Consider the following 27,015-nt stretch of genomic DNA (forward strand, 5'->3'; position numbering starts at 1 on the left):
GGAAATAAAATGTCTCTAACTTCAATCAGTCTTCTATAGCCTGCTTTGGAAGTCCCCTTCCCATATTCCATTTTGTCGTACGTTTCATAAAGTGGTTTATAAATTTTATAAGCTGTTAAGTGTTTTATAAATTTGATAAAAAGAATGGAATGGATTCATACAAGGAGGTGAATCTCCAGCAAAAACCTCCTGGGACACAACAGTTTTGTTTAGGATTTTTCTCCCCATCCTATTCTTCCATTTATGTGCTATTCAGCCTTACCCCAAATTGGAAAATACATTTAAAAACAAATCAGAGTGAAAAGATTCCTTATGTGCCCTCCCTGACACAGGGCTGATCTCTACTCTTACTTTCTATGAACATGAAGTAAAGTTTCTATCAAGTCAGAGTTGCCCTATGGTTACATTGAGGTAATTTTCCTGGCCACAATACAGGCTAAAACGTTTTCTTGATATTGCACATACTGTTATATGTAAGAATCCATTTATATCATATTCATAAATGGAATGTTTCAAACATTATTCCATGGATTCTGCCATCTCCCGAAGAGAAGAGAATAGATGTGTATTGAACTGGTATTAGGCATTTCAAAGGAAAGGAGAAGCCTTTTGAACTGGGGAAACAAAAGGGAGGGCTAGCATCTGGCTTGTGTCATGGAAGAGAGCAATAAACATGAAGGGTCCTAAGTTCCTTTTTCCCACGAGAGGGATGATATGAGAGAAAAGAAGGGGGACTGACCAAATGGGGTTAAGGGGGGGTTAAACCGGGAACTCTTTATAAGGGTTTACTTCGTGGAATAATATTAAGTCCTGTCTCATTTCCTACAACCAAGCATCTCATAGTAAAGATTCTTTTTGGAATAGATTTGACTCCAAGAATTTTGTCTTCCTAAGACGTGGTTTGGGGTGGGTCCTGACATTATATCTTCATGGTCAGGAAAGCAAAATAACAACAGAAGAAACTGACCACAAGGGAAAGACGTGTCGGCATTTGCTTTTAAACTGCAAATAATCATCTCTTTGATTATATCCAGCACTGGTCACTTGATTTGACTCCTAGACATGAGGCATTTGACTCCTACTTCATCATTGTGTCAAAAGATATTCTTTCCCTTTCGGAGGTTTACTTTTTCAAAACGACACACTGTATATTGGATGACTATGTTTATGAACAAAAGAAATGAAAAAAGTTCCAAACGTATCTGTTATTTGTTCAGTCAGATTCCCCTGTGAAGTAGGGTCCACATGATGCTCTAAGAACATACGCCCCTCCCATCAGATCTGGCAGGAGGGATATAATGTGGATCCTTGGTGGTGCCATCAGGCTTTGGGCCCTCTTTGCCTTTTAATAACAATTGTTCTGGCTTTGTTAATTATTTCTATATTACTGTTTTATAATTTTTATTGTATCAGAGTCACCTTTCACAAAATGGTTAACTGTATAAATCTGAAAAAATAAACTAAAGAAGTAATTAATTGTTTGACTGATAAATAATTAAGCAAACATTCAAGGGCAAAAACATCCTGAACTTTAGAAATATTTTAAAAAAATTCTGACAGAAATGTTTCATTCACTTGAAAAGGGTTATTACTCAACATTAGTATAAGGGGAAGTACAGTTTGAATACTGGAATAGCTAGTCAGGGTTAAGAGAGTTTCAATGATGGTTTGGGGATGACATAGGAAAAAAACATAGGAAAAAGAAAACTGCTATGGTCAGGGAATTATTGTACTAGTTATAGTAGGAACTATTATACTACTCATATGCAAATAAGGACATTTTTGTGGCCTATGATGAAATTGGCTTATATGAAATTTAGGGAAAAGCCTGAGGAAAATTAAGTATGTATTAATTACTTAAACATTATATCATGTTTTGGCAAGTGACCTCATCAACTCTTTTGCAATTTTCACTTAAAAGCTGAATTATTTTTATCTAATAAATGTCTTTAAGGATTCTATCAATTTCATGCCTATCTTACTTAACCATCAGTTAAGTAAGTGACGTTTCTGGATAGCTTAACAAAATTGTGGTGTATATTTGGCTGTTGTGGCAAATAATTTATAGAATAAATCGCAAAGTTTAACCGTGAAGGAAATTACTATTTTCCATTTTATGTGGTACTAAAAACAGTGTAGCTCACTGGATTCTATCACACACTAACAAAGAATAATTTTCAAATAATACTGAATATAACATTTATATTAGTTGCGCTGCTTGCTTTAACACTTGACTGAGTTTGGAATTTTTTGTAATCACAAAGCTTTACATTATGTTGCTTCTAACTAATGAACATATACAGTATTATTTGAAATGAATATTTTCAAATAATATTGTATATAACATTTGTATTAGTTGCACTGCTCGTTTTAACATTTCAGTGTGTTTGGAACTGATTTTTTGTAATCATACTCAAAACGTTTACATTATATTTTTTCTAATGACACTATTTATTTCCAGCAAACAAGTTTAATTGCCATTAATAAAAAGATTATGAATGAATGTTTAATCACTATTAGCCTATGAAACTGCTCATTCAAAAGAGAACCACTGAAATAAATGAAACATAGGTCAGCTATTTCAGTAATTCCTCAGATTTTTTTCAATATGTATTCTTCATGTAATTTTCTAAATTACAACATTCAAAAGGTTACAACAAAATGCACAGCGCCATATAAGGAAAATGTGTTGTGTCATTGCTGAGTAATTTACCTAATGCCTTCTAATGTCACATAGCTAGCAAGCCTTGAGAAACATTTTTTGAATTTCTTTCTTAGATTTTAGAAGAATGAGGTAATATGTTAAGGCATTCCTATTCTATGAGCTATTTTGTCAACTTCCCAGAACACAAACATTTACTGCCCAGTGATGCAACAATTTTTCAAAGTAAGGTTTAGTTTAGGAAGTAATGTTTTAAGTGAAATGGTCTTTCTCCAAGGAAGTTGATATAAGGAAGCTATATAAATAATGTTATAATAATTCCAGATTGTATTATACCGCTATGCCATCTTCTTTTCATTCATTAAACATATTTGTTCTTTCTTGAAGTAAAATAATCAATACAAAATTCTAAGCATTTTCTTTGGTATTTAGGGTCAAGACATATTTGTCAGATACAAAACTTAAAGAAAAATATTCTATTTTATCTGGAGGTGTTCACACATATTTCCTCACAAAACATTAAGGAAATTAATCTGCTAGATACCATATGCTATTAAAGATATCAGACTGACCACATCATAATTTTAAGATGTCTTTGAATGAAAAGCCGAAATGCAAGCTAAACAAATATAACTGTTTTCCCTTACCTCATGATCCTATCAGCAAAATTAGACTGAAATGGCACAGAGCTAAATATTCATAAGTTGGCATCTATTTATATTTTAAATCAAACTGTAAATGAGATCAGATATGTTACTAATTAAAACAATAGGTAATCTTCATAAAAAATAAATGAAGATATAAGGCAGTATAAAAATAATCTACTCACCATATTTTAGTTATTTATTTATCAATTTTCTACACTGCCCATCTGATTTAAGTGACTCTGGGCAGTGTACAGTAAAAACATACAAAAATATATAAATATAGTTAAAAACTAAAGTAAAGATGAAGGTGTTAAAAGTTAAAAGGCAAAAGGAGTACCCTTAAGTCACCCCACTACACACAGGGTAGCATATAACTCAGACTACCATATTAACTGGAAGAATCTGGTCTTGATGCTCTTCTGGAAGGTTAGAAGAGTGGGGGCCTGCCTTATCTCTGGATGTTTTAAAATAGAAAGTAGAAAAGGCTCTCTTCCTGGATCCCACTGATTGAAACTCTTCAATCAACGGGATCCACAACACAGCCTCTCTGCCTGACCAGGTGGGATGGTACAAAGTAATTGGGATTAGATGATTCCATTAATAGTTGATCCTGTGCCATAGAAGACTTTAAATGTAATAACTAACACCTTGAATAGGACCCAGAAGCAAACTGGCACCCAATGCAGTTCATGTAGCAGAGGTATTACATGCACAAGTCTAGAGATGCATAAAACTGTACCATACTGCACCAGTTGCAGCTTCTGGATACTCTTCAAGGATAGTCTGATGTATACTGCATTGCAGTAGTCCATCCAGGAAATTACCAGAGCATAAATGACTGAAAGAAGGTCTCCTTAATCCAAGAAATGGCATAACTGACGCTCAACACAAATTGAGAAAAAGCCCTCCTAGCAACGAATGCCACATGCTCCTGAAGCAGCAGTCTTCAGGAAAATAAAATCTGCATGCACTCCTTTGCTTTCCCTTTCTTTACTATTACAATCAATCTGATTTTATTTCATTAACTATTGAATCATTTCTTCTTCTCACAGCCCAAGGTATGTCTTGCATAATCACTCAGGCCATCAGCTTATTTTCATGTCAGTAGTCCAGTGTTCACAGCCATTGGTGCCTTTGTGGTCAGCATGATGTCACTGCACTACATTTTTATATTATATCAAATAGAACAGTAGTCTTTCTCCCAAGTAACATGCATCTCTATTTCATAAGCACCTTAACTAAATGGCTACATTTATTAATTAACTGAAAGAATAAATGTATTTATTTGCAAACTTGGAATTAGTCACATTACAAAACAGTATAATATATACAAAATTCTGAATATATAAATGAATAAAAAATGTTTATAGCTTACCAATATTATGTCCATTTTTTCCCTCTGAATGTTGTGTAAGATCAATTGTCCTATCAATCTGAAAGATTTTTAAGTCTTCAACATCTAAGGCAATATCTCCCCAAAAGACAGCTTTAAATACAAAAAGAGAGCTTAATATAAATATATTAAAAATAATACACACTTTTATTTGAAATATATGGCTGTAATCAAATATAGAACTTTAAGGATATGTTGAAATTAAGGATCTTTGCTTGCTTAAAGTCTCTTGCAAATGCCATTACTCCGAAAGACTTTATAATGCACAAGATAAATTATAGTTTAAATGCTGCAGTGTTACAGAAGTCTTTATAGTTGTATTGACTTTGAAGAAAGGTGTTCTAAATGTATTATTCTATGCAATATTGAGTATTCGAGGATAGGAAGTTAAGGATACAAGTCATTAAGAGAAAAAATAAATGGTTAAAATGCTATATGGTGATAGAAAAGAGGTACCATGGAAATATAATTCTCAATTTCTATACAGTTACTTGGTAAAATAAACACTTTCCAATAATTAAAAATACGTTATCCCTTTTTTTAATCAACAAGAAAATATTTTGTTCTTAAAGTATATAAGATTTAACATTTTAGCTTTCACAATGTATTCTATCACAAATCTTTTCAATAAGTTTGTTTTATTATGCAATATTTGTTTCAACATGGAAACTTTTATTAATGTTAGCCTTATCAATCTGTCAGCAGAAGAAACATTTTCTCATCTTGTGTCACTAAAAGATGTGTTGTGGATTAAATATTGTAATTACACTTTCGACATGGACCCATCCCTAGATATGGATGCTGACAAATTTAATTGTTTGGCATCTAAAAAACAAAATCTCTGAATGATCATACCTTACCTGATGATTTTTTTTAATTAGACCAGAAAGTTCTGATATATTTACATGCAGTATGTCAAAGATATCACTATGCAGCCTGATACAATAAAAAACTGTTTTTCATTGTGAAATGTTAGCAATAGAAAAACAGTTTATTTTACATGTGCAAAGCCACACCGTACTGCTTTAAACCAAAAAAGCTCCAAATGTCTATACTGCCTTCTCTATAGGCAGAGAAAGAATTCGTATTCAGAATTAACCCAAAGAACTTTAATTCATAACTTCAACACTATTTATAAGATTAGCATATATTTTTAAACTGAGAGATTTTTAAGCTAGAATTTCCAATATTACCAATTTTGAACCAGGCTGAGATCATCCCATGTGGTTTCCATTGCCCACATTTTTAATATTCAGTTTACATCCACACGATTTTCATATCCAACAAGAAATTAAATACCAGTAAGGAAAAAAAATGTCCTATTCAACTTATTTCAACAATTATTCTTCCAGCTATGTTTATGGAACTATCTTAAACATGGTTATTCACATGCAAACTCAGTGCATTATAGTTACCTTCTGCAACTGTAATGAGAGTTTTTGTCACTTTCTTCCTTCCCTATCTACATCACAATCTATTCCTGAAAAGTCTACAAGCTTTTACAGCACATTTGCAGAGGAGTGAATGAATATCTCTTGGGAAGATGATATAGGAGAATAGGCAAAGTTGGAGGGTAGGCAGAATTAATGAGTCATCAGCCTGGAGTCATTACATTCCCACAAACAATAGACATCCAATCCCTCTTGAATTCTGTTGACCCTCATCCACCATCAATTTTCCTCTGAACGTTAATTGACTATATTCTTGTATATAGGCTTGAGCAATAAATCTTCTTGCCTGTGACTTAACATATGATCCTGATTCTTTGCATCTAAGAGGCGGAGGTAGCAGGATTGCAGGGGAGACATATTAGGACCCCCATCTGTAGAACCATCACTTGTACTCTATAATAAATCTGTTTAAAAATTGAGTTGCGCAACAGGTACTGCAACTTGTGACAAAGGAGAGCCTAAGCTGTGTTGAAATGCATATAAAAACTGTAAATATGGACATATAGCTGTGAGGGGTTAAATCCATATTTTAAGAGCTTGAAGAGTAGTTGTTTTGTTCCTGATTCGGAGGCAAGGTACCCTGGCAATTAGTAAGCAAAAATGTTTTAGAATGGTAGGAGGAAACCCAAATATTTACAACCAGAGAAAGAGGAGGACAAAATATATATACTTCAGAAAGATAATAAGAAAGAGAAAGGAGAGTAGAAGGATCTTAGATGGAATATGTACATTAAAAGAAAGCTTCTAAAAGTCAATATGAATATAATGAAGATGAGAAACAAACAAAAAATACAACTAGCTACAGTCAATCTAAGTAGTTAAACCACATGAGATAGCATAATATACTGTATATTTAATAACTAAAGCTCTTATTTTTAAATTTTGTTTACAATTAGGGTTTTTTGTATTTTTTCTTACTTTTCCATGAAAACCAATTAGACTAACTCCTTATCCCTGATATCTAATAAGCATTTAATCAAAAGGGTAATAGAAAATGAATTGTTGACAATGGAATTTACAGAAAAATAAATTGAGGCTGGTGAGATTAAGATTGTGGAATGAGGACTGCAATTTAAAAGTGTAATTAAAATGTAACTCTGGGACTGAAACATTCAGTGAGATAGTTATCTGGTAGCGTGAGGAGGGAAGCCTCAGATAAATATTCTATGTGGCTCCAGTGCCAAGCCAAAAAATTACAGAGTACCTATTTCATCATAAATGAAAATCATGGTAAATTTCATATACAGCAAGTTTCTTTAAAGTCAGTTATTGCAAAGATTTAACCTTTTTTTAATTTCTACCACAATTATTACTTTCTGATCATCAGCACTAGCATCATCCCCAAAATATATTTAGTTTCAATTTTTATTGTATGTTGTAGAATACCCTTCAGTAAATTATCAGTTACTTTACTGATAAATGTTATAAACTCTTTAATGTGACTTCTTACTTCAACACCCTTCTACTTAACAGTAGATGCTTACAGTGTAGATAAATAAATATGAACTGGAAAACTTTTTTTCTAAAATATCAGATTAATTGTGTTGTTTTCATTATAGTATATTACTTTGGTATGTACTAGCAATAATACTATTATAATAATTCACTCCATAATGGTAATACCTATGGCTTAATTTATCTGAGATTCTGAGTCTTCGGAGAAGGGCGGAATATAAATGGAATTAAAATAAATAAATAAATAAATAAAGTGTTTATCAGAAAAAGTATCTTTACTATGTTCCTTTTGGTGTAAAGATTATGCTTCTCTACTTTTGCTGACAACTGTTTAAAAATGTGTGTAACACTGACATTGATTTCGCAAAGGAAAGCAGTAACATAGAACAACAGCTCAAGCTAAATATGTCTCCAGTCTCTTTTACTTTTTTGAAATGAACTGTAGTTCAGCATTCCAGTTTGACAGGCACATTGCACAAAGTGTAAAAACCTGATATTGAAATACAAAATAGGCAACAAGCCATATAGTACTGGGAGGCAGAAAAATTATACAGCAATTTAACTCTTTTTCAATATGGAATGAATGTAAAATGATGAAATCAAGCACATGTCCAGGCTTGTCAGAAACCCAGGGAGAATGAATTGTTTATATATTTTCATTAAAAAAAAACTTGAGGAAATCTATCAACATAACTTGCACTGTAGGGGTGCTAAGCCATCAATCCATTTGTTTAATACATTTCTACAATTTTGAAGAAAGTAATTATTTTTCCAGCTCACTATTTTAAACTACTACATAAACCACTCCGCAGGGATACTTTGCATGGCAAAAACACATAAATGTTTTATGAATAAATGAATAAGTAAATTGCACTGTGCCACTTTTTACCTATTTAAAAAAAAAACTTCACTTTTCTGTTTACTTCTATTTAAGTCAGATTGTTTTATGATTTATGTCTACTTCTCAAACATTTTATAAATTTATAAATAACAAGGAAAGCTCAGTAACAAATAAATAACCTTTTCCAACTGGTCTAATCCATTCTTCCCCTATAGTTGCCCTCCAGATGTGTTGGTTGAGTGATTTGGGAAGTTGGAGTATGCAACAAAATATCAATCAGGCCACAGCCCTAAATGACTACTTTGTTTCTCCTGGTGGACATTAGATGCTTTTGAGGTGCTTATAGGTTGGAGACATAAATTTCTTCTGGCATTTATTCTCTGCACCTAGTATTTAACTGCAGTTGTTTACTAGGAGAAAATAAGTGCCAAGTGAGGGTGCTTACACAGTGCCTTTTCCAGCTCTTTAATAAAATCTGTCTGCCAGCTAAACCAAAAGTGACTGAATTCTATTTTTCATTTTCCACTGTTATTTTTGTTTATTCCTAAATAAAGGTGTGAAAAAGCTTTTTGATCCAGCTGCTGCTGAAAATGTTTGTTTTTATGGGATCCTCTAAATTAAAGCAGTATCGGCCTTTCCAATCTTTTAAATTTTTCTAGATTTTAGAAAAGTAGGTCAACGAAGCTCAAAGATGAAGTTCGTGCCTATGGTTTCAATATGTCCTATCTGCAACCTATGATAGGGATAACAATAGCAATAGCACTTAAGACTTATATACCGCTTCACAGTGCTTTACAGCCCTTTCTAAACTGTTTACAGGGTCAGCATGCTGCCCACAACAATCTGGGTCCTCAGTTCATTGACCTTGGAAGGGTAGAAGGCTGAGTCAACCTTGAGCCAGTGAGAATCCAACTACTGGCAGTCGGCACAATTAGCCTGCAAAATTGCATTCTAATCAATGCACCAAAACAGCTCAGTGGCATTTCTCTCACTTTGTTCTATTTTGATTTTTTAAATTAAAATTCCCATTTTAATTAACATTTCAGTTATTAAAATTTATACTTTGTCTTTTATAGAGGAGTTCAAGGCACCATGCATAGCACTTCCATCTTGCTTTATTCCCCATAAAAACCCTATGAGGTAAGTTTATTTATTTTATTTATTTATTTATTTAATTTATATACCGCCCTTCTCTCAAGAGACTCAGGGCGGTTAACAGGGCAATACGTAAAAGACAAATACAAAAGTTAAAATTATTAAAACATGATTAAACAATGCCCATAGTACAAATAGTACAAATTTAAAATTAAAGTCATAATAACAAACCCACCCCATCCCATCAGGCCAGGCCCGCTTCCTTAAAGAGATGGGTTTTAAGGTCGCGCCGGAAGGAGCGGAGGTCGGGCGCCATCCGGAGCTCTACCGGAAGATGGTTCCATAAGTCCGGTGCACCCACAGAGAACGCTCTCCCCCTGGGGGCCACCAGTCGGCATTCTTTGACCGGCGGCACCCTGAGGAGGCCCTCTCTGTGGGAGCGTACAGGGCGGAGGGAAGTTGACGCCGGCTGCAGGTGCTCCCCAAGGTATTCTGGACCCATGCCATGGAGGGCTTTGTTGGGCTGACAGTGTGTGATTGATCAACTTAATCCCAAATGTTAGATTTCATTTTAATTACTTTTCCCAGGGAAATATACTGTAGTTCTCCAGGCAAACAATGAAAACAAATTTACTAAACTTATCAAGCAGCAAAGTACTGAACAGTCATATAACTTGCTACCAAGGACAGCCCTATGATGAGGTATACGTATTTCAGTATTGCTTTTAGGCACATAATGCTTTCATTTCTGGGCATATTAGCAAAGCTTTACTATAAGTGATTATATTTAGAAAGATAATAATAATACAGGGAGGAAAAAAATGGGGAAAAATTTATCCAATGAAAATAGCTTCAATCCAGCTATAAAACAATACACCATTACCGGTTTAATCAATATACGGTATGCACATAGGGCAGAGTTATATGTCTTTGTTTTGAGAAAATATATTAAAATCTTATAAAAATGATCTGTAAACTTGAAATCTATACATAAGTGGCTTACATACATATTCTGAAACAGAAAAACCAAGTAATTTGAGTAAAATATATTAATGGTGGGACAAAATTATCTCAGCAGAAGTAAACAGCTACAAAAAAAATTTGTAGATGACGAGCTAACCCAAAAACAGTATTAAAAATTGGAATTTCACCAAGTAAAAAGATAAAATGTCAGCAACATAGTATTGATGTTAATTATCGAAACATCAAGGTTACATATAATAGTTATTATACTAACTGTTGTTGCATCTAAATGTTCTGTATGAATTTTTGCCTTTTCTTAGCACTGATAAATATAGGATAAATGAAGGGTATGCAATTAAATATGATTATTATATACAGTAATAGTTAAATAATAATTTTTACAATATTTATTAATTTATTTGTATCCCGTCTTTATTATTTGTACAAATAACTCAGAGAGGCAACCATATCCACATGCCTTCCTCCTCCTCCTGTCCCCATACCAACAACCCTATCAGGTGGGTTGGACTGAGACTGGCCCACCCAGCTGTCTTTTGTGGCTGCGGCTGGATTAGAACACATGGTCTCTCACTTTCTAGTCTTCTGCCTAGAAAACTGGCTCAGATTTAAGAGAGAGAGAGAAAAAAAACAACAACCGATGATTGAAAGACAGACAGAACGATATATAGAAATATATACTTATAAACACATGCAAGTATTATATAAATGGATGTAAAAATGTTAAATTATATGGATTCTTTCCTAATGGAAGGAATAAAGCTGGTGTGTCAAGAATCAAAGATTCCCGTGGTTCAATTAAAGGTTATTATCAGGAGCTGAAGACAGGAAGGCGGTGCAGAGGGTGGTGAAGATGGCAGAAGAGATTATTGGCACTTCACTCCCTTCTATCCAGGACATAGCATATAAGCATTGCTTGAGCAGGATTGTCTGGGATGCTACACATCCTCATCATGATTTGTTTTCGTTATCTTCTGGGAGGCCTTGTGGCATGTGAAGCAGAACATCCTTTGGTTCCATACAGTATTAACCTTGGGAACTCTCAAGCTTCCTCTTTCCGCTATGTATTCAAGATGGACAGTGATTAATATCTCTACGTATGTATATGTAAGGGTGTAGCTATACACATATGTTGTATTTAGCATGTTTATATGTGTGTTATGTATGTGTGCACGTTTGAGAGCAGGCAACTGAATTTCATTTTTAATGTGTGCCAGTGTGCCCACCGTAAAAAAATGACAATAAAGGTTATCTTTACTCTGACCTCAGTATAAAAGTAAAGGTTCCCCCGCACATGCGTGCTAGTCATTTCCAACTCTAGGGGCCGGTGCTCATCTCCTTTTCAAAGCCAAAGAGCCAGCGCTTGTCTGAGGACGTCTCCGTGGTCATGTGGCTGGCATGACTAGACACCGAAGGCGCATGGAACGCTGTTACCTTCCCACCATAGTGATCCCTATTTTTCTACTTGCATTTTGACGTGCTTTCGAACTGCTAGGTTGGCAGAAGCTGGGACGAGTAACAGGCGCTCACTCTGTTACGTGCCACTCGGGATTCGACACGCCAAACTGCCGACCTCCTGATCGACAAGCTCAGCGTCCTAACCCACTGAGCTACCATGTCCCTTTTGACCTCAGTATATATTAAATAATATTTATTACATCATCTTTAATGTAATGCATATCATCCTTATTAAAAATGGGGATTATATATGGATCAGAAATGCCATTAAAGTTTTTAATAATTTGTGATTTGTGATCAAGTCAACAATGCTGAATATATAGCTCTTCTGCTGTTCCGTAACTACATCTCTCAGTATTTTCAGCCCTGGAAACAATAAATAGTTGCACATGGACCCATGACTTCCAATTCTACACTACTCTGAATGCCACAATCAGCTGTTCAGCTTTATATAAAATGCCTATCAAATTGAGGTATGTGCCCTCGCTTAGCAGACTGTATGCTTGGTAGACTAGAAAAGAAATGTCAGAATTTCCATTCTTTATGCTGAGCGCTCACATATGACAAAGTTTAATCAATTAACACAAATAAGACCAAAATATATACGTACAATGCAACTATAAATTCTGCTTGAATTAGATCACGCTAGCCAGGGAATTCTAGGAGTTTAAGTCCACAATTCTTAAAGTTGCCAAGTTTGGAGACTCCTGGACATATATGAATTTTAATTATAGTGTAAGGACAATGTGACAAGCTAGACATATATTTGAGAAAGATGAAGCAGGCTGTATCTGTTTAGGGTGCATTTAGAGGGAGAGCTTTAGGATGGAGGAGTTGTCACGATTCCATGCAGCTGCCCCATAGCCTCCCCCATATAAATATCTTGTTACTCCCCCTCCTTTTTTCCTTAAGTCTCTCCCTGAACCCAGTTGTTTATTATCAAACTTTGTATTTCTTGTACCAGCTTCTCCCCACTTCATTAAAATTGGTCCTGAGTTAAAAACAAGTGATGGTGAACCTTTTAGAGAACGAGTGCCCCAAAACTGCCTCCACCCCCCGCCCCCCACCCCCCAGCCTGCCCCCTGCTCTGCTACCGCCCCCCACCGCACCTGCCCAGAGGGCCACCCACTGTCTCCACGGCCCACCGCGGATCGCCCAGGCAGCCCAGCAGTGCCATGGCAGCCACACCCTCCAGCCACACCCCACAGCATCAACTGTGCATGATGGGATGCAAGGGCAGAGTCTTTCCCTGCTGCCCAGCTGCATATCCTTGGCTGTGCTGCTCTGTGCGGGACACGCCCAGGGTGACTCTCCTCCAAGGGCGCTGCTGGTGAGGAGAGGGCCAAGGGGGGAGGTGGGGTTGGGGCAATGGCATGCGTGCCCGCAGAGAGGGCTCTGAGTGCCATCAATGCCCTAATCAATTGTAGGCAAGTCAAGGGAGGCTCTGCCCTGGTGGTTACTCCTGCTGAAAGAAAGCATGCTAGTCGTTGCTGTTTCATTGCTTTCCCTCTTGTCACTTTCTCAGTAAAAATAAAAATAAAACAAAACAAAAAACTCTATTCAGCAGATCTAGGAAACGAACCAGGAAGGAACCATGTCCCATGGCTCAAGAACATTTCTGGATCCAGCAAAAGAATGATTGGTGCTCTCTTCAGCACATTACCTCCCCTTCTTCTATTTTAATCCAGTCTTTCCTTGGGAAGAGCTCTGAAGAGAGATGGAGCACTCAATGTCATCAGATCTCCCCACTCCCACCCCACAAATGGCATCCTGTCCCTGCCCCAATTCTCATCTTTGAGGCTGCAGCAAACAAGAACAAGAGGAAATTGAAGTAGCGGCTGGGATTACAAATGAGAAGAGGTGGCATGGAAGATCTCCAAGCATAAGGGACAAAATAAGGAAATCCATCTCCATTTATGCACAATACTTAGCTAGCCCCCAATTAGCAAATCATAAATTTAGAGAAATAAGGACGTTACAGTATGTATTTGTACTTCCATGTTCACTCACCTGCAAATAATTCTACTAAGCTGAATTTTTTTTCTTACGCAGTAATGTATTTCACTATTAGTTTAAAAAAAAAGTATTGCTACTACAGGGGTAGGACCTTAACAACTACATTGAATTAACTTTGTACATAGAAATGTTAGCAAAAGTTGCATTAATTTAAAACTAGTCTTTCCCTCTCCCCACCAAAAACAAATAGAAATTGAACATACTGTTCATATTGTGTTGTGGCTTTAACAAGCCGTAAAATAAGAATGAACAACAACAAAAAACCCCTCCAGAAATAAACCATTATATTTAACTTGCTACTTATACAAAACAGCTGCTAAAACTAGGAAACAGATGAACCAGGAAACTAAGTATGCATGTAAGATACAATCATGTTATACCTTTTTGAACAAGTGTGTATGTGTGTGTGTGTATGTATATGAAATATGTAGGCAAAATTGGTTATATCCGTGGTATTAGCATTGTACTATTTTAAGAAGATGTATACTTATTTAATCTTGTATGAGCTTGTTCTTATAAAAGTAATTGCTGTTGATTCACTGAGGAATGAGTTTTCTAATCTGCTTTCTAATCTGCTCTTATACAAGGACCACAATAATCAGTCTTAACAAAATTATCACTCCATCATTTGAAATTTTAAAAAAAAACATGAGACCAACCCAGTAATACATTAAGAAAACCAAGATCATAGCATCCGGCCCTCTCAATTCCTGGCAAATAGATGGGGAAGAAATGGAGGTAGTGACAGATTTTATTTTCCTGGGCTCCAAGATCACTGCAGATGGGGACTGTAGCCAAGAAATTAAAAGACGCTTGCTCCTCGGGAGGAAAGCCATGAAAAATCTAGACAGCACACTAAAAAGCAGAGACATCACCCTGTCAACAAAAGTGCGTATAGTCAAGGCTATGGTCTTCCCAGTTGCAATGTATGGCTGTGAAAGTTGGACCATAAGAAAGGCTGAGCACCAAAGAATTGAGGCCTTTGAACTTTGGTGCTGGAGAAGACTCCTGCGAGTCCCTTGGACTGCAAGGCGATCAAACCAGTCAGTCCTAGAGGAGATCAACCCTGACTGCTCTTTAGAAGGCCAGATCCTGAAGTTGAAACTCAAATACTTTGGCCATCTAATGAGAAGGAAGCACTCACTGGAGAAGAGCCTAATGCTGGGAAAGATTGAGGGCAATAGAAGAAGGGGACGACAGAGAATAAGGTGGAGATGGTAGAGGACAGGAAGGCCTGGAGGAACGTTGTCCATGGGTCGCGATGGGTCGGACATGACTTCGCAACTAACAACAATAACCCCTGAAACAATAGATTTGTGTCTTGAAGGTCCTGCACTCACTGCTATAACCCTACCTGGAGGGGAGAGGTTGCTACAGTGATTCATGCCTTTATCACCATTCACTTATACTAATGAAACATGATTTACATACTGTACACTTGCCTTTCAGGAACGCCTGGAAGTTGCAGTTGATTTAGAATGCAGTGGCTAATCAACCTTCAGTGATGGGAGCACATTATACCAAAGCTCCAAGCCTTGAAACAAAATGGGAAGAATAATAAAAGCAATATTTCTTCTTTTTTTAAAAAAAAACCTCTTCCGCTGTCAGGAAATGGGAGACCAAAAATTAGACCATCTCTACATAAATTTTAATAACACTTTCTTTTGTTTATGGATGCAGTGGAAAGCTGGATAGACTTACAATCTTTTAGATTCAAAGTTTCTTCAAGCCAAAACTCAAGCTGCTTCTTTTACTGTCTGTTCAACATCTTGGTTTATAGCAGTGTGTGTGTGTGTGTGTGTGTGTGTGTGTGTGTGTGTAAGAGAGAGAGAGAGAGAGAGAGAGAGAGAGAGAGAGAGAAAGAGAAAGAGAATGATATTCTAGAGAGTGCGAAAACTTGGGTTTAGAAGTTTCAAAATTATAGTGTATATGCATAAACAGGTGTTCCTTTGGTAAGGGGTGCAAGAATATCTCAGAAGCATTCTAGGGGTGCGGAGTATAGAAAAGGTTGGGAATCTCTGGTTTATAGTATCAGTAACGAAACAGCCTTTAAAAAAACCCCACGTACAGACAGGAAATCCGATCAATTCCATGAATTTGAGATACTATCATATACCACAACACTGGAGGTCAAAAACCTAACAATAAGAAGAATTGTTCATATGTTACTATGAAGTTCTTTATCTCCAGAAAAGTTTCTGACAATCTGTTTTAACCATGCTGATTAGCTCACTTACAAAAGCTTAGCAGGGTCTTTGAGACAAACTACATGTTAACCTGAGAGCTCTATACCTGTATATTTTTCTTGGGAACAAATAGCAATTGTATTTTGAGACAGCATTTGAGACAGAGAAAGAGGTTTTTTTCCCTGTATTCCAGAGCAGCAAATTTATGATCAATTGATCCCTACAGCTGTAGCTAATATTTTAACTCATGTCATAGCTTTAACTATGAATCTTCTGCTTAAGAATAATATAGTCTTTACAGTTTTCTCCCTGACAGATTTGTCTAGAAAAAGGTATTAATTATTACAAATACTTTCCTTAAAGTCTAAGGAGCTTAACAATAAGTCAGTTGGACTCAACAGAGTTCTGTATTTGTTTTTTAACATTATTTCACTCTCAGTAGCTAAATCATAAATCTTCCTTAACATGATAAAAGAGTCATAAACTCTGAAGAGGTCATTTTGCTTGCTGAAGGAATCCTTGTTAAAGCATCCCTAACTTATAGCTATAAAGCTTCCATTTGGACATCTCTGTTGACAAGAACCCTCCACTTTTCTGGATAATCAGTCCCACTTCAATTGCTAAATATATCCAATCTTAGTACCTAAAAGGGACGCGGTGGCTCAGTGGTTTAGGATGCTGAGCTTGTCGATCAGATGGTCGGCAGTTTGGCGGGTCAAATCCCGAGTGCCACATAGCAGAGTGAGCGCCTGATACTCGTCCCAGCTTCTGCCAACCTAGCAGTTCGAAAGCACGTAAAAATACAAGTAGAAAAATAGGGACCACTACGGTGAGAAGGTAACAGCGTTCCGTGTGCCTTTGGCATCTAGTCATGCCGGCCACATGACCACGGAGACGTCCTCGGACAAGCGCTGGCTCTTCAGCTTTGAAACGGAGATGAGCACTGGCCCCTAGAGTTAGAAATGACTCTAGAAATGTGCAGGGGAACCTTTACTTTTACCTTTTACCTAGTACCTAAACCTCTAATCATCGTCAAAGCCTTTCAATGAATGTTCTAATAACTAGGAATTCTAAAAGTATAATGTAAGAAAAGAACATAATAGTCAAGATGCAATCTGTTTAAAGCAGAATAAGGTGGAACACTAAAGCTGTAGATTAGAATATATAAGCTCTTCCCATGTAGCTTAAATTATATTTTCCTTTTCTACAATCACATTGCACTGCTGGTTCCTGTTAGTATCATGTGATCTAAATGTATTGAGATAGCAACTCCTAGATTTCCAAACCTACATATGATATGCGTAAAAAGTTGATCACAGTGGCTTGAGATGGACTCTTGACTTCTCAGGAGTATAAAGCACAGAAACAGGAAAAAAGTAAAACATTGCTGAGTGCACATAAGCCAAAATTAGTTCGTGTTTGCTGCTTGTCTCCAGCAAAGGGACTATAGTAAAATGCACATCAGTAGCACTGGAAACATTACTAGAAATACATAACTGTTTATTGTAGAATTGAACAGTCTAGTGATTGTTCTGTGATTTCACTGTTACCACAGAAGCATAAAAATATGCTTGCTTCTGCAGAATTTTCCATTTTGTGAGCACAGTTGTCCATTTATGCGTTTTTAAATGTATCAAATTAACGGGGTGGGGACTTCGTTAAAATCATCTTATTGATTTTTCCTTTCATAGAATTCCAAACTGTAACTATCAAGCTGCTACAAACTTGAAATGTGAATCTTTTATTAACAATAACAGTTTGAAAAAATGTTTGGCTTAATTTTCTTCCAAATTTATTCCCCTTTTTTGGTGAGTTCAAACTAGTATGTAATATTAGAGACTCTGGCTAACATTGACAAACAAGCAAATTTTGAACAAAATGCCTGCTCTCTAAATTGAATGGAAATGGTTTACAATGAATTGATTGTTTATGTCTATTTCATATAGGAGACTGCAACCTCACAACCAGTCTGCTTAGTGCTCCTCTCCATAATAGTGTTTTACAAATGCTGTTTCCTGAAATTAACTTAGCATGCCATCCTAGAATAAGCTGTTTTATTGCTAAAAAAATTTTTCTTCTATTTAATCATGTCCTATTTTGAGACACTGCCTAGACAGTTCTCTGCACTTTTTTTTGGTAAAAGTTTCTCAGAAGGGTGGTTTGCCATTTGCCTCTTTACTAGGGCTCTGAGAGAGTGACTGGCCCAAGGTGGAACTAGAACTCATAGTTTCCCAGTTTCTAGTTTGATGCCTTAACCACTGGCTATTACCAAAATACTTCATCCTATTTAGACCAGGTGAATTATGTGAGACACTATGATGTAGAAGCCTAAACCTATGCCGTACATTAGCAACTGACTCTTCTTTGCTTCTGAACTATTTCTCTTCCTGCTATAGATTTAGACACTGTGGAATGCTACAAAATGCCTTAATGGGGATAACCACTGACAATCACCCACTTCAAACACCAAGGGGTCAGATTTCATTCTTGGGTTTGAAACCACAGAGAAGCTGTACATTCTTAAAATGTTTTAATTGTAAGCTAATACAGTAAATTCTACTATAATAGAATCATGTCATTCCTGCAATTTTCTGTCCTTTCCCAAATTTTCTTTCAGAATGTACAATTTCTCCAATAATGCATTAGGAAATACTTTTAGTAATGTAACATCAAGAGCTTTCTGAAGGCATAACGTCTATATCTCTAAGTGCAACTGGGGGGGAGGGGGGAGAAGGAACAGTATATACATATTATTTTTGTAAAAAAAGAAAATGGAATTATTTACTGAAAGAAGCTTGAAACTGTTTCAAAAACTATATGCAACAAATATCTGAAAAATGTGTGATGGAGAAACTGGAGGGGCAGTGAACATAACATTACAAACATCTATTTCAGATAATGAATTTTTCACTAGCTATGTGATGCTTATAGTAGATGATTCAGTTCAAAGCAGATTTCTACTTCACAAAATAAACATTTGAATTGACTCCCATACAATCAAAGCAGTACCTAAATGCTTTGAAGAAATGTGGGATATTTATTGATTCAGTTGATATTCTGGCTTTGTTGTTGTTGTTAGCTGCAAACTCGTGTCCGACTCACTGGAGAAGAGCCTAATGCTGGGAAAGGTTGAGGACAAGAGAAGAAAGGGACAACAGAATGAGGTGGCTGGATGAAGTCCAGCATTAGGCTCTTCTCCAGTGAGTCCTTCCTTCTCATTAGGTGGCCAAAGTATTTGAGTTTCAACTTCAGGATCTGGCCTTCTAAAGAGCAGTAAGGGTTGATCTCCTCTAGGACTGACCAATTTCATCACCTTGCAGTCCAAGGGACTCGCAGGAGTCTTCTCCAGCAGCAGAGTTCAAAGGCCTCAATTCTTTGGTGCTCAGCCTTTCTTATGGTCCAACTTTCACTGCCATACATTGCAACTGGGAAGAACATAGCCTTCACTATACGCACTTTTGTTGACAGGGTGATGTCTCAGCTTTTTAGTGTGCTGTCTAGATTTGCCACTGCTTTCCTCCCCAGGAGCGTCTTTTAATTTCTTGGCTACAGTCCCCATCTGATCTTGGAGCCCAGAAAAATAAAATCTGTCACTACCTCCATTTCTTCCCCATCTATTTGCCAGGAATTGAGAGGGCCAGATGCCATGATCTTGGTTTTCTTAATGTTAAGTTTCAATTCTGGCTTTAGGGAGTCTCAATTATTATTACTGCTTTATTTCCATATATGGAAAAGCTAAGGCAGGTTGACTGGTATAATGGGCTCTCTAATGTTGACAGATGTAATCAGCCAGCAAATTTTATCCCTTTTTCAGAACTCTGTCTATGAGAGAGTGGCACTCTTATTTTCTTATATCTTTTATTCTTCTGCTAAAATTTGGTTAGATAGTTTAGCTTTTTAGCTTATTATGCATGTAAGACATACTATGCTTGCTGATTATTGCACATAAAGACTACTTCTTTGCAACATAGCTCATTTTACAGACAGTAATAGTAATACACATCCTTCTGCGGTTTCTTAATTGTTGCCTAAGTAGCATGTAATGCATCATATCCAGAAGAGCACAATACTTGCCAATAACCCATACCAACCATTCTGCCAGCTCAGAAAACCAAGCAATCCAAGGATTCTTTAATAAATAGTAAGACTTTTTAAACCATTTTTGAGTTTTTTATGTTCAAGTGAAACAAAAAACTTTCTGCATTGATTCATACAATATTTCTGTAGACTAGGCATATCCAACCCATGGCCTGGTTGCATGCAGCTCTGGACAGCTAGTAATGCAGTCCCACAAGATCATGAAACTTTTAACATTATGTGATTAAGGCTGGGCAACCATATTATATATTTTATATGTGGCCCCAAACAATTCTTCTTCGTTCAATGCAGCCCAGGCAAAAGGTTGGACTACTATGCTATAGTCTTTATGGTAATCAGTGGGTACATTTACTTTCCATTATACTCATTTGATTTTCCGTATTATAGCATACAGGAAAATATTTTACTGAACCAAATCTCAAATCAGTTTGAATGTAAACATGTTGCCTCTGAATTCTGATCTCAACCATCCAACTGGTGAATTCAATACTGAAGAAACTCTACGATCTTGAGCTTCCATAAGAGATAATCTTTATTAAACACACATACCAGCACTGAAGTAACAAATCAACTTGTTTTCCTGTGTGAAAATGTGGTTAGTTAACAATAGCTTTTCATAACCCCTACCCATCATATGTTCATCTTGCCCAATCATATCCTTTCTGTTTGTTATGGGAATGGTCCACTTCTCTGTCAGACACCTGCTTTTGATGACCTTAGGTCTCATGGTCTGTGGACACTTTCTTGAAACTCTTGTTTCTTTTCCCAGGCTCTCCTTCCCCCCACTATTTCTATGGCAAGTTGAGTAGCGACAGAGGCTAGCAAGCATCTTAGCAATTCAACCTTGACACCTGAGACATAAATTCCAATAAAATCTCAAAATCAAATAGGATTTTGACTGATTTCCATTCTTTCATAGTTCGACCCTTACATACAGTAGATGCTTAATTCTAAATAGAATAGAATTCTTTATTGCCCAAGTGCGATTGGATGCACAAAGATTTGTCTCTGGTGCAGAAGCTCTCAGTGTACATGCAAACAACAAAGGGACAGATCATAGATCATAGTTACAATAATTAGTCATAAAATACAACAACAAATGATAAATCATAGATAGAATGTCCTTGTCTACATTATTGGATCTTCCATTGACCTAATAATAATATTTTACTTTTCCATAACATTTCTGGACTGCATACTTTGTAGCTATTTTGATAACAGCTCTGAAGGTACCCAAACTGAATAATTTGTAGCTCTCTATAACTAGATAATGATGTCATCAGTAAAGGAGGAAGAGATCATGATGCTAAAATGTAAGTGTATTTTAAACACCTTAAGAAGAGAGGAACGCCTTATTTCAGCCTTGGACTGGAATACAAACTAAAATAGAATTGTAAAAAAAAAGAGAGGCAATATGAGGACAGACTAGGAAAATGCTAATCACTCATTTCTCCAAGGGCATTAGTGGGCTTAGCCTTAAAATCTGCTAAACAATATTTCTTGGTGCTTTGGTAACATACTACTACGTCATTATTACGTCTAGACATAATGGCTCTCTTTTTACTCCGGAGGAGAAAAAAGGTGAAAGGAAAGGAAATCAGAAGGGGAAATAACTGCCTTTCAGTCTATTTTATCATAGCTAGGAAGGCAGCTGTCACATGAGTTAACTGAGTCACTGGAAATGTATGCTATTAATGCAAGTAGATGGTTATTTTACCGGCAGAGGAGATGACTGGATTGCTTGCATCATGTAGCCAAGGCTATGCTGACTTCCTGTCTACCTTCCTAAAAGTCACTGTCACTCCTGCAGATTCTTCTCACCCACCAAAAAAATACAGTGTGTGTCTGTGCGTGTGCGTGTATGTATGTGTGTGTGTGTGTGTGTGTGTGTACATATATATATATACTGTATATACAGGTGAAACTCAAAAAATTAGATTATCATGCAAAAGTTCATTTATTTCAGTAATGCAACTTAAAAGGGGAAACTAATATATGAGATAGACTCATTACATGCAAAGCAAGTTAGTTCAAGCCGTGATTTGTCATAATTGTGATGATTATGGCATACAGCTCATGAAAACCCCAAATCCACAATCTCAGAAAATTAGAATATTGGGAAAAGGTGCAATATTCTAGGCTCAAAGTGTCCCGCTCTAATCAGCTAATTAAGCCATAACACCTGCAAAGGGTTCCTGAGCCTTTAAATGGTCTCTCAGTGTGGTTCAGTAGGAATCACAATCATGGGGAAGACTGCTGACCTGACAGTTGTGCAGAAAACCATCACTGACACCCTCCATAAGGAGGGAAAGCCTCAAAAGGTAATTGCAAAAGACGTTGGATGTACCCAAAGTGCTGTATCAAAGCACATTAATAGAAAGTTATGTGAAAGGGAAAAGTGTGGAAGAAAAAGGTGCACAAGCAGCAGGGATGGCCGCAGCCTGGAGAGGATTGTCAGGAAAAGGCCATTCAAAAGTATTGGGGACTTTCACAAGGAGTGGACTGAGGCTGGAGTCAGTGCATCAAGAGCCACCACACACAGACGGGTCCTGGACATGGGCTTCAAGTGTTGTATTACTCTTGTCAAGCCACTCTTGAACAACAAACAATATCAGAAGCGTCTTACCTGGGCTAAAGAAAAACAGACCTGGTCTGTTGCTCAGTGGTCCAAAGTTCTCTTTTCTGATGAGAGCAACTTTTGCATCTCATTTGGAAACCAAGGACCGAGAGTCTGGAGGAAGAATGGAGAGGCACACACTGCAAGATGCTTGAAGTCCAGTGTGAAGTTTCCACAGTCTGTGTTGATTTGGGGAGCCATGTCATCTGCTGGTGTTGGTCCACTGTGCTTCATTAGTCCAGGGTCAACGCAGCCGTCTACCAGGAGATTTTGGAGCACTTCATGCTTCCTTCCACAGATGAGCTTTATGGGCATGCTGACTTTATTTTCCAGCAGGACTTGGCACCTGCCCACACTGCCAAAAGCACCAAAACCTGGTTCAATGAACGTGGGATTACTGTGCTTGATTGGCCAGCAAACTCGCCTGACCTGAACCCCATAGACAATCTACGGGGCATTGCCAAGAGAAAGATGAGAGACATGAGACGCAAACAATGCAGAAGAGCTGAAGGCCGCTATTGAAGCATCCTGGTCTTCCATAACACCTCAGCAGTGCCACAGGCTGATAGCTTCCATGCCACGCCGCATTGAGGCAGTAATTGCTGCAAAAGGGGCCCAAACCAAGTACTGAGTACATATGCATGCTTATACTTTTCAGAGGTCCGATATTGTTCTATGTACACTCCTTGATTTATTGATTGCATGTAATATTCTAATTTTCTGAGATTGTGGATTTGGGGTTTTCATGAGCTGTACGCCATAATCATCACAATTATGACAAATCACAGCTTGAACTATCTTGCTTTGCATGTAATGAGTCTATTTCATATATTAGTTTCCCCTTTTAAGTTGCATTACTGAAATAAATGAACTTTTGCACGATATTCTAATTTTTTGAGTTTCACCTGTATATATATAAGGGACACGGTGGCTCAGTGGGTTAGGACGCTGAGCTTGTCGATCTCAAGGTCGGCAGTTTGGCGGGTCGAATCCTGAGTGCCGTGTAGCAGAGTGAGTGCCTGTTACTCGTCCCAGCTTCTGCCAACCTAGCAGTTCGAAAGCATGTAAAAATGCAAGTAGAAAAATAGGGACCACTACGGTGGGAAGGTAACAGCATTCCGTGCGCATTTGGCGTCTAGTCATGCTGGCCACATGACCATGGAGACGTCCTCGGACAAGTGCTGGCTCTTCGGCTTTGAAACAGAGATGAGCACTGACCCCTAGAGTCGGAAACGACTAGCACGCATGTGCGGGGGAACCTTTATCTTTTACCTTATACATATATATACTGCTCAAAAAAATAAAGGGAACACAAGATAAGACATCCTACTATTAAATGCAGTATATTGTGTTGTTTAAGTGTTCCTTTTATTTTTTTGAGCAATATATATATATATATATATATATATATATATATATATATATATATATATATATAGAGAGAGAGAGAGAGAGAGAGAGAGAGAGAGAGAGAGAGAGAGAGAGAGAGAATTATAAAAGGTATTATTTTAGCATTTTGAACCAAAAAGTACATATTTAGCAAGAGTGAAAGCTAGTTATTATTGTACTATTATTTTAATCTACAGGACACATTAAATTAAGTGTATAATAAGTTGATATAATAACAATTTACAGAGGGCCTTTAGAAACCCTTCTGCATTATTTCAATTTCTTTCTGCAAACTTTTATTGACATTCTATTTCCTAGTTTATTACAGCTATTGTAATCTGATAATTCCTCAAAGCTCTTTCCAATTTGCCAGTGCAGAAGTTGCAAAATATGTTATGATTTATTATAAAAGAGGAGTACCAATGGCAAAAAACCCATGTAGATATAATCTATATGGCCTAAAGTATAATTCTCAAAATTCTCTCTCAGTATGGGTTTTTGTGAAGGATTACAGATTTTAATCCTACAATATGGTTTTCCTTACCTATCTTCCCAAATTTAACAATTCACTTTTTAGTAAACACAAAAGGTGATCTTCTTATCATGGAGTATCATTTTGAAAATTAAAAACAAATAATCCAGCCGAATGTTTTTCCTTATCAGGTCTAATTAAATTAACTTGGAATACCCAAAGGGACATTAATGTAAGTAAAAAAATAAACAGGAAATTATAAACTCTGATTATCCAGTAGAGTAGATAATGTATATATCATAAAAGTTTACCAGGTTCAATTTGGGCTATAACATGGAAGTTTATATTTTCTGCCTTTTGTTCCATAGACCTGCTTTATGTGATTATTTAGGCTAAATAAATAAATATATCACTTTGTGAAAAGTACATAGGTATTGTTTCAAAGTACTTGCTGAAGTTATTTAATCAACAGCAATTTTTCATGCCAGGTGGTCATCAGGAAACAGTAAATAATTAGTTCTGTTAAGAGGAAAAACTAATTAACAGGAAGGTGGTTCAATTAATGATAAAACTTCTGAATAAATACTAAAGGGAAGTTAATTCTTTGCTATGTAATTATTACAAGATTTTAAGTTGTTAATGCTAATTGTACAACATTATACCTAGAGAAAAAATAATTAGCATTTCTAAAAGAACTTAAGGAAATTCCAAGGAGTTTACTTTTCTTAGTTACTTCTTTTTAAAGAGGAACATAATGTTTTGTGCTGTCTTTAAAAAATATGTATTAAGAAACCAAATATATTAAAAGTATGTATTATGTTAAATACTAATAATGAATTATAACAGATATAGAATGTTAGAACTGTAGTATTTTTCAGTAATCTGGAACAGATTATATATTATCTATAAATGAAAGGAGATTAACAGGTAGAGTGGCTAGTAGACATACAATATTGAGACTTCAGATTAATGTAAAGACAGAGACATATAGTGTACTAATAATATAGTAATGATTCTTAAATATATGAACCCAGACAACACAGTTTACAAAGAACTAAAGATTGTTATTGTAAAAAATTAATAAAATATATTTTTAAAAAATAATATAGCAATGATTCATCAATTGTGTGAAATGTTTTCCATTATCTGAAGGATATGAACACTGAAAGATTTCAATTATTATTATAATATATGCATTAAATTTGAACTGATGTGTAATAAATTAAATTTGAGTTGATGTAGTGATGTTTTGTGATATAGTATATAGAACAGAAATATTTGCCCCTTTTCCCCATGATAGAGGGGAAAAGCAAAATGGAAATTAAAAAATTAAGAAAGTGTTCCATAGATATATCTGCATGCTCATTTTCATAGGATTGTTCTGTATCAGCATGCGATACTAATGCACGTATATCTAGCTACTGGAAAAAATATGAGTAAGAAAATATTTTGCCATTGCTTCAGGATACAGCTTCACACAAACTATTGGTATATGTGTCACTATGATCATATTATTACCAAGTCCGAGTATTTGAGAAGAAACTTGGCAAGGAAATACGTTGACACTTTTCCCCCTGAACAGGATGCTTGTTAAGATGCAAGGACTTTTCCAATAAATAAAGACACAGAAGTGAAAAGCTGACCAAACAAAATCTTCTGGTAAGATGGAGTGAATCTACAAATCTGCTTCCTGTAGCATTTTGCTTGATACCTGACACAGAGAAAGATCATCTTTTTTGGTAAGATTTCCTTCCTAAAGAACTAGCAAGCATCTTAAGCTTTGGCAAAATAGCTATGAACTCCATTGTTTTTTTTCCAAATTGAAACTTGGGGTTTTTTTCCTCAGAAATTCCAGACAGCCACATCCTTGTTAGCACTTGTCAAGACCTTCAAAAGGCAGTTCAGGTTACACTAAAATCCAGAATAGCATTAATTAAAATGAAATGCAATTAAAAGACCCATGATGTCTGAAACATAGAAATAGAATCCATAAGGATTAGGAAATCTGATCTACACAATATGGGGAGGAGGATGTATTTGGTCATCATAACTAACCATGAATAGACCTACTGTATCCTGAGAATTTATCCAATCTTGGTTTAAAACCATGTAAATTAACAACATTCACTATGGTGAATTTCATGTATGAAAGATGGGCTGAACTTGCATTACTCCATTTAAATCACTATGAGAACTTAGTCATATTCCATTAATTTCAAGGGGAACATGACATAGTCTGGATCCAATCCTGTAG

The 27,015-nt window shown here is 36.3% G+C and overlaps 1 protein-coding gene across 1 annotated transcript in view; it reads right to left on the reverse strand.

The window, feature by feature from the left end:
• The window catches only part of TLL1 (tolloid like 1), a gene marked incomplete at both ends in the record, with an annotated part of 139,114 nt that overhangs the window by 63,579 nt on the left and 48,520 nt on the right, over positions 1-27,015 (reverse strand). The window contains one exon of the mRNA XM_083367246.1: positions 4,685-4,795. Coding sequence (XP_083223372.1) covers positions 4,685-4,795 — 111 coding nt within the window. The remainder of the gene's footprint in view (positions 1-4,684; positions 4,796-27,015) is intronic.

Source organism: Vipera ursinii, assembly GCF_947247035.1.
Source record: "Vipera ursinii genome assembly, chromosome: 7".
NCBI classification, from domain to species: domain Eukaryota; kingdom Metazoa; phylum Chordata; class Lepidosauria; order Squamata; family Viperidae; genus Vipera; species Vipera ursinii.